The sequence below is a fragment of the Sinocyclocheilus anshuiensis genome, unplaced genomic scaffold (assembly GCF_001515605.1).
Source record: "Sinocyclocheilus anshuiensis isolate Anshui unplaced genomic scaffold, SAMN03320099.WGS_v1.1 scaffold438, whole genome shotgun sequence".
NCBI lineage: Eukaryota > Metazoa > Chordata > Actinopteri > Cypriniformes > Cyprinidae > Sinocyclocheilus > Sinocyclocheilus anshuiensis.
The window spans coordinates 1,773,227-1,782,157 of NW_015546118.1; the positions used below are offsets into that span (position 1 = coordinate 1,773,227).

General features: G+C 37.6%; 1 protein-coding gene across 2 annotated transcripts in view; it reads left to right on the forward strand.

The window, feature by feature from the left end:
• The window catches only part of LOC107700936 (disabled homolog 2-interacting protein-like), a 91,638-nt gene that overhangs the window by 50,482 nt on the left and 32,225 nt on the right, over window positions 1-8,931 (forward strand). Inside the window, exons 1-3 of one of the 2 annotated variants that reach the window (XM_016502809.1) lie at window positions 4,196-4,346; window positions 5,150-5,248; window positions 7,715-8,269. In XM_016502809.1, coding sequence (XP_016358295.1) covers window positions 4,203-4,346; window positions 5,150-5,248; window positions 7,715-8,269 — 798 coding nt within the window. In that variant the 5' untranslated portion in view covers window positions 4,196-4,202. Of the gene's footprint in view, window positions 1-4,195; window positions 4,347-5,149; window positions 5,249-7,714; window positions 8,270-8,931 lie in introns of those variants that run through there. The other variant, XM_016502810.1, reaches the window with a different exon arrangement.

Here is an 8,931-nt window from a genome sequence, read left to right on the forward strand (position 1 = left end):
ATATGTTGTCATTCTTACACTATAATACTGAACTTTGATTTCAGTGATTTGGACTATGAGATGGACACTTGCTTTTTGCACTCTATGTTGCACTTTACTTTTGCTTTAAAAAAAGGACTTCATTAGGTTTAATGAAAATATTCTTAAGTAAAATTGTTGATTTTTTTTTGTGGGAAATGAATCGCTTGGATTAATCGATAAATTAGTCGATAGATTAATCGAAATAAAAATAGTCGTTAGTGGCAGCCCTAGAATAATTAATGGCAAATTTTTCATTTTGGGGTGAACTATTCCTTTAATGCACTGCCGTAGCCCTTCATATTCATGGTTAAAAAGTGGCTGAGTTATTGTCTTGTGTTGCATAGAAAGTTATGAATGATATGAGATTTTTTATCTTCAAAACAAAAGATAAGCTTTATATGAGCCCATGGAAAGTGCTGAACTGTTCTCTGTTTCATTGGCACTTGATCCCTTTCCAAACTTGCTGACCAAAAAAAGAGCTTCTGAGGTATTTTCACTCCTGATCCCTTTTTCTCTCACGATGCAGTCTTGAAGAGCTAATATTAAGTCCTACTGAAGGAAACTGTCTGTTTCATTCAAAGCAAAAAGTTCATCTTTAGAGAACATTCTTTTGATGTTGAAAGTTTCATATCCAGTAACTAAGTGATTGATGACAGTTCAGATGAACCGCCAACACACACTGTTTCTTTAGATTTTTCCTTCTCTCTCTTCTAACATACTTTCGATCAAGCTGGTTTTTGACAGCTATTCCCAATACTTCCTGTCAGTGTCATCCCATCAATGTTTCCCGGTCAGGAAAACTGATGTTGGTTTCTTCTCGTTCTGGAACTCAACCTGTCGTTTGGACTGCTAGCTTGATACTCTGTCTTTCTAACGCTGCTTCAAGCATGGATCAATCCCACAATCCCCTCTGCTCCAATTACTCTCAGAGCCCTCTGCTTCGTTTCACCTCAGCCAATCAGAAATAAACCAGTTTGTGTACACACACACACACACACACACACGTTTTGCTCTCTGAAGCCTCAGTGGTTAGGAGACAAGGCTGGTCTCAGGAGTATAGTCTTACCTCTGAAGATCTTTGTGGAGGAGAGAAAGAAGGAGAGTGCAAGGAAAGGAAAACAAAGGAGAGGGGGAAGGGAGGTAAATAAAGAGTTCAGGGTAATAGAGAATATTAAATAATTTATGAGATACACACAGCAACAAACTGTTGTTGATGATGATTGTTTATGGAGAGAGATGTGGGTCGCTTCCTAGTAGATTTAATTGTCTCTTTGTGTGGGGGTAAATGTGGGTTTATGTCAAGAGAGCATCACCAGCATCACATTTAACAAGAGGTCAAAAATTGACCATGTGTGTTAGTTAATTACTAAACTGATTAAAAGGGAGAGTTCACCCAAAATTTTTTAATTTATTCACCCCTATGTCATTCCAGTTCTATGTTTGTTTCTCTTTTCTATGTAACACAAAATTAGATGTTAAGCAGAATGACCAAGCTGCGCTTTTTCCATACAAAAGGAGTATGGAAGTATGGCACGCATGCCAGTTTTTTCTGCACACAACAACATTAGCGAGCTGTGATGTCTGATTCAATGACTGAACCGGTAATTTTAAATGAGTCAGACAAAATCATAAAACAGCCTCAAACTTGCTCGAATTAGCTGTTTGAATCAGATTCACTTAGTGAACTGTTCAGAGAGTTCACAAGTGACTCCTTTACGGAACCACACTGTAATTGTTTTTTTTTTTGTTTTTTTACTTTTTTTTAATGTTTTTTATTATTTGAAATTGTAAATAAAACAACGTACGTTTTAGGGAGGAAAAAATATTTCCGTCATTAATCTTCAAATTTTTTTATTTTTACAATTTTAAAATTAAAAAGTTTCTAAACAATTTCAGTTCACTTCAGTCTGTTTGTTCACTAGTTGTTAATACGACAATGTGTAATTAAAGATACATATTCACAACGGATATATACGCTTCACCTTCCCCAGCTCCACCTGTATAGATCTGCTATGGTATAATTTCATGCATGTTAACATGAGGGTTATTTCATATGTTATATGTGCACCAGCAGTATTTCTTACATGCTCACAGCAGCAGGTTTGTGGATGTATTGGCAGTAACAAGTCTCAGCAAATGCAGCAGCAGTATAGCAGATCTATTCTATCAAGACCAAACACGTTAACATTGCCATGTATATTACCATGCTAAACTTTCTGAGAGTTGTCATGACAGAAATATAATTAAATATATAAATAATATAATTTATATGAATAATGTACACTAAAAAGTATTGTACAAAAAAAAATTGGTTGTTGAGCTCCAGTTGTAACAAATTTATACTAAATACAACTAGAAAACATCCTAGTTTATATAAATGCCTAATTCTTTTATGAAACTATAGATGGCGCAGGCTAATGGGTTCTTAACGTAATTGATGATATTCACAGCGTTAAATGACTTGGCACAAGCTGATTGGTTCATGTTGCATACGCAGCCAATGAGCTTGCTGCTTTACATTTAAATGGCTGGTTAGCATCCACTTAAGCATTTTGCAGTGCGCTTTCAGAGTTCCTCTGAAACCCTCCTCCTTCCCCAGCTCCACCTGTATAGATCTGTTACGGGTTTTTTTATATGCTATTTTTGCAGCAGCTGTATGTCTTAAATACTCACAGCACGTATCGCTGTATGCATTGGCAGTAGCAAGTTCCTGTACTTGCTTGCAGCAGCAGCAATAATCTACAACTACAGCAGTAACCAATAGCAGCAGCGTAGCTGATCTATTCGTCCAAGACCAGATCCATTACCATGCTAAAATCTTCCAAGAGTTGTCATGATAGAACTGAAGCCGTTTTAATCTGTACTCTAATGCCTTACCTAACCTACTATACTAAACCTTCATCACAGCCAGATGCACAGCAACCCAATTTTTAGGTGTATGCTGCAAAACATCATTGGGGTGTGTAAATAATGACAGAATTTTCATTTTTATGTGATGTATTCCTTGGAGATCAGCAGATGAAGAGTGTTCTGTGCACGTCTCTCTCCAGCTGACATGAAGGAATGAGTAGTGGAACTGTTCCCAGATCAGATCTGCTTTGTAGCAAACACTAATTAACGTCAGTTCAGACCAACACAGGCTTCATCTTAGATGAGATCTCCCACTCTAATTACAGCTGTAAACATGTTGGATTTTCCAATGATATGCTTGCTGTCGCCCATCGCTGTTTATTATGGATGCGGAACGTGTTGAATTAATGTGACACAAGTGGTATTGGCATCTTAAATGGCTTCATTCTTCACACATGCATGCAAGCACACATAACTTCCTCTATGATCTGGTACCTTTCTGACTTTTTTTCTTAGCAAGTTAACAGATATTGAAATGTGTGGCAGAGATTTTGTAAACTCTATTTTAGATTATTAAGAGATAATTAACAGTTTGAAGAAGGCACTAATTATTTTGTCAGAGCACTAATCAGTTTCTGTGCGCACTAACAATAACCGACAGCTCAGTTAATGACACCTGTAGTGATCAGATCACATAAACACTTTGCTCAAACAACACATGCTGAACAGCAAGCCTGTGTTCATTCACATACCTTAATGAGTAATTAATGCCTTTATGCAATATGTATGTCTCATATCATGCAGAATATTTTGAGGACATTTTTTTCTGACCCAGTTCGGACCTTTTAAGTCTTGTTTACTGTGATTTATTTTCTTAAGTTTTAAGTTTAAATTGCAGTGGTCTGAAATGAAGTTTATTTCCACTGAATTAGGAGTAATATTATAGAAAATTTGCTGTATGACCTCTATTATTGCTATATTATTGCTGCTGTCTTCACACTTTGCAGACTCAAATTATGTTGTTGAGGTTCAAACATCTATTATTCTTTGATCCTCGAAACTGCTGTGTCCTGTACACCTCTTTAAGGCTGCCTACGGAGTCTGTTGTCTCAGCATACTGTCTGTGAATAGGACCAGAACACGTGTCCTCATATTACACCTGCAATTTAGGCAGTGATAACACTTGCTTTGTGGTTGCCATAAATAAACCCATTCGGTTATCTTGTCTTGTTTTCAAGATAAACGTTTATGTGTGTTTTGAAAGTGTGTGTGTACACGAGAGGCACTTGTGTCAACTGGTTGGTTTGTGTTCCTGTCTCAGGTCTCATCTGATGCCCAGGCTGAAGGAGTCGCGCTCTCACGAGTCTTTGCTCAGTCCCAGCAGTGCAGTAGAAGCTCTGGACCTCAGCATGGAGGAGGAGGTCCTTATTAAACCAGTGCACAGCTCCATCCTCGGGCAAGATTACTGCTTTGAGGTATAGACACCTCTTTCACTTGCTTTACATTATTTACATTAATAAGTTCATTGATCTGATCTCTCTCAACCCTAGGTACATGTTAATTTAAATTTAATATTACAGTATATCATCATTCATAAGACAGTGGTTTTAACCAGGCAAGTTTCCAGCAAAAAGCAGTTTGTCTGATTATATAGATTTCCATTTAATCGTGATCTTAATTGAACAGTCCCAAAATCGATTTTTTTAAATCCCAGTTTCGATTTTGAATGAATAATTTGAATTTTAGTAGAGAAGAATTTTAAAAAAAAAGAGAGAATGAATTGTGTACAAAATGGCTATTATAACTGAAATGTATACAAATTATTTAAAATTTAATTAAAACCAGAATCAAATCAAGAGATTATAGATTAAGACAGAATTTAATCAAATTCAGAATCATATCAATTCAAGAGCGTGTGGATTAAACCAGAATATAATAAAATTCAGAATCAAATCAAATTAAGGAATTTAATCAAACCTGGGAAATCAGAATTTATTCAGTTTGGTTCAATTTTGATTCTCTTTTTTATAGCTTCTTTTATAGCTTGTGATTCATGGTCAGAACATGTGTGATTGTCTATATCCAGATTTCTGAACATGTTTTTTTAAATGCTGTATTTGTACCCAAAATATCTGTCAGTAAATGTGATTCAGTTTTGCATTTTGTAACATATATTCAAAGGACATTAAAACGTGGCACAGGTTTGCTTTTGATGTAAGTGAGCTGGAAGCCGTGAGATTGTTGCAGCAAGCTGACAATTATCAACCTTTTTTCCCAGGTGAGCACCTCCACAGGTAGTAAGTGCTTTTCCTGTCGTTCGGCCGCAGAGAGAGACAAATGGATGGAGAACCTGCGACGGGCCATCCACCCTAATAAGGTAAACTCGCCTTTCTGCAGAGTTGCTATTATTCCTGCATAGGCTAAAATCATACTTGATGCTCTGATTTATTACTGAAGAAATGCGACTCAATGCAAATAAAAAAGAGACATCAAATAATGTTTCTGCATCTGTAAGAATGATGAAATTCAGGGCCGTTTTTTCCATCGCTCTTTGATATAAGCACATGAGACGCAGGAAAGCAAAACATATGGCTGCTTTGAGATCTCACCCGACAGCTCATTTCACCAATCAATGATTAAGCAAATTAATGGTTAATTAGATTGGAACAAAAATTCAAGCACAACCTTCAAGTTATATTTGCCTTCTTCACAGCTTGCCTGGGGATGTGTTTAATGTCTCCCCATCGCTCAGTCTTACATTTTAATTACTCAGTGGGTTTCTGAGGTGAACACCAGAGCCAGGCTTTACAGAGCTTTGCTGTGAACAGATGATGCTTTCAGACAGATGTTGATTCTGTAGTAGTGTGGAGATGATCATAGCTCAGGCATTAGCTGCTGCGGCAGAGGCCCATTTCTGTCTGCCTAATTAGTTCATTATCTGTGATGAGGGCGCACAATGGAGCACCTCAATACCGAGATGCAAAATCAATTGCCTTAGTGGGTGTTTATTTGTGTGGGAATATCCATGAGCACTAGAGCCCTACACAATGCCCAGTGCCTTTAGTATAGTCATCTGCTGTTATAGAGCAATTCATCCGTCAAGCCTTAAAGGCATAGTTCACTCAAAAATGGAAGCTGTATTACTATTTATTATGTACTTATTATTCAAGAATCTTTGTACAGTTGGGGTGAAACGGTTCTAGGTAAAAAAAACGAACCGTACTGTTCTCCACCCACGGTTCGGCACGTACTTGCACCGCGCTCTTAAATCTGACACTGCAACTTAAATCTGACAATGCATCTAAAAATATTAACACGTAAAACAGACTGAGTTAGGCTAATACACATTTCTGTTGTATTCCCAATACATTACAACAATAGCGATGAACAAAAAAAAAAAAACGTGGACAAACTCTTTGTTCAATGCAAGTGCCGTATGCTTGAATATGACCAGTCATTTATGCCGTCATCACCTGGGTGTTGATAGCACGTGTGCGCAGAGGAGAACTGAACAGCACGTTTCTATCTGTGTTTAAACTAAACTCATTTAAGCCTTGCCATTTTAAACATTCAGAGCCAGAAGACATGAGAACTCATAAGATTTGTGTGTGCGCTCATTCAAAGCGCGCAAACCCCAGAACGCACAAAAAAAATTGAGTTACAAGTCTTGTGCTCGAATGGACAAATTCATACAAAAATTATGTCAAAATGTCCATCTTGGTACTGTAAGTTGAACCTAGAGGATCAGTGTAATGTATCCATGCATTGTCTTAAAGTGACAGCACTTTTTTAATGTTAATCAAACAACAAAAACAAGGAAATCACTCGCTGCTCTTTATTTAATAGCTTATGTAACTTTAATAAGGATGAATATTTAATTTATACAGTCAAATACGCAATGTGATTACTTTATATATTTGATTACTTTATTCAATTTCTGTATCTAAAAACTAATGTTAGACCTAAAAACCTGAATAGCACTGTTTATTTTATCTGTATCTTTGCTCTACTTTATTTATTTGTGCTGATGTTTGTAGTTAGATTATTTGTTCTTATTTTCTTTATTTTTATTTGCCAGTATAGTTTCTTCCGTAAACATAGCACATACCGAACCGTACCGAAACGGTGACTCTAGAACTGTGATACAAACTGAATCGTGAGTCACTTTAACTGTTACACCCCTATTATACAGCCTAGGGCTGCATGATTAATGAAAATAAAACTGGTAATAATACAGATGCTTCTGCATGACATCACTAATTGTGGGTGGGGCAGTGTGGAGGGACAAGAATTGTTGTATACCTCTGGTGAGCGAGGGCTTTAGTCTGTTCAGTTCAGTGATTCACAATGGTCTGTGGCCTCAGAAATAACTGACATTTAGTTTTATTCTGATCTCATCCTCCATTGCCTCCTAAGTTATAAGAGGAAGGAGGGATATCTATAAATTAGCCTCTATTATAGTCCAACGAAAGCTTAACCTTAACTGCAGCATGATGCAGGTCAACTTTATGGCCGTCCCTCGTATGTTAAACCACATGACTTCACACTGGAAAGACTGTTCTATTAAAAAAAGGCCAGTGAATGACATTAACTGCTGAATGATGTCACACAGTATTTACAGCACCGTCCTGCTATCTTTATGGGAAGGACATGAAGTGGTCTAAAATAAAGGGCCTTTTAATATCAAGCCAAGGTTGGGTGATCTGAAGCAGAGGGTATTTAATCACGTCATCTCTAAATCACTGACCCTGTTAGATGCCACACTGATGCGCTAATAATCCATTACAGCCGTGACATGGCAGCCTAACAGTCCACTGACCTCACAATGCCCTTCCGTCTCTAGGACAACAGTCGGCGGGTGGAGAATACGCTCCAGCTGTGGATCATCGAAGCTAAGGACCTTCCGGCCAAGAAAAAGTACTTCTGTGAGCTCTGCTTGGACGACGGCCTCTATGCCCGCACAACCTGCAAGCTGAAGACAGATAACGTCTTCTGGGGTGAACACTTTGAGTTCAGTAACCTCCCTACGGTCCAGAACATCACCGTCCATCTCTATAGGGACTCGGACAAGAAGAAGAAAAAGGACAAGAACAACTACGTGGGGCTGGTGAGCATTCCAGTGGTGAATGTCATGAGCAGGCAACTGGTCGAGAAATGGTACCCAGTTAGCCAACCCAATCCAGGGAAAGGGAAAACGGCTGGACCCATGGTCCGCATCAAGGCCCGGTACCAGAGCATGAACATCCTGCCCATGGAGCTCTATAAAGAGTTTGCCGAGTACACCACCAACAACTACATGCTGCTCTGCTCTGTGCTGGAGCCGGTCATCAGCGTCAAGAACAAAGAGGAGATGGCCCGCGCTCTGGTGCACATCTTACAGAGCACCGGCAAAGCAAAGGTATTGTGAAAGTCTAACAGGTTTTTGTCGTTTAGCGAAGGGTTTTCAAACTGCTCCAGGAAAGTACTAGGGGGTCTACATAAAAGACAATCTTAAAGAATATAAAAGGATATAATAATATTAATGAAAACAACAATAATAATATAAAATAAAAGAAAGTTTTGTTCTGCCTCAAATGGCTCAATTTTTTTTTTTTTTTACACAGTATAAATTGGATCTTTATACATCAAAAATATATAGCTGCCTTTTGTATTTTAGGAAGGAGGTCCATTTTGAACACTCGAGAGAGTGACATAACAGGTGTTTAATGTATTTCTAAAGGTCACAGTGGCATTCATACCTACAACCTTGTGGTTTAATTTTCCAAATGATTAACCGGTATGCTTTACCACCACAAGCTGACAGACATGACCTAAAGTCAGTTTTTATCTACTGCACACATACAATCAGTAATTCTAATAGATGGAGACTTTAATATTTGAATATTGGCTTTTGCTATACCAAATGTACATGTATTCCTCTGGAAAAGCTTGTCACATGACTTACAGTGTTTTATATAGTTGTTTTAGCTGCATAAATAACATATAATATGTAATTCTTTGTAAAGCTTGACAGTATTTTGTGATTCAAAATATTTATATAACAAAATTTTATATTTTATA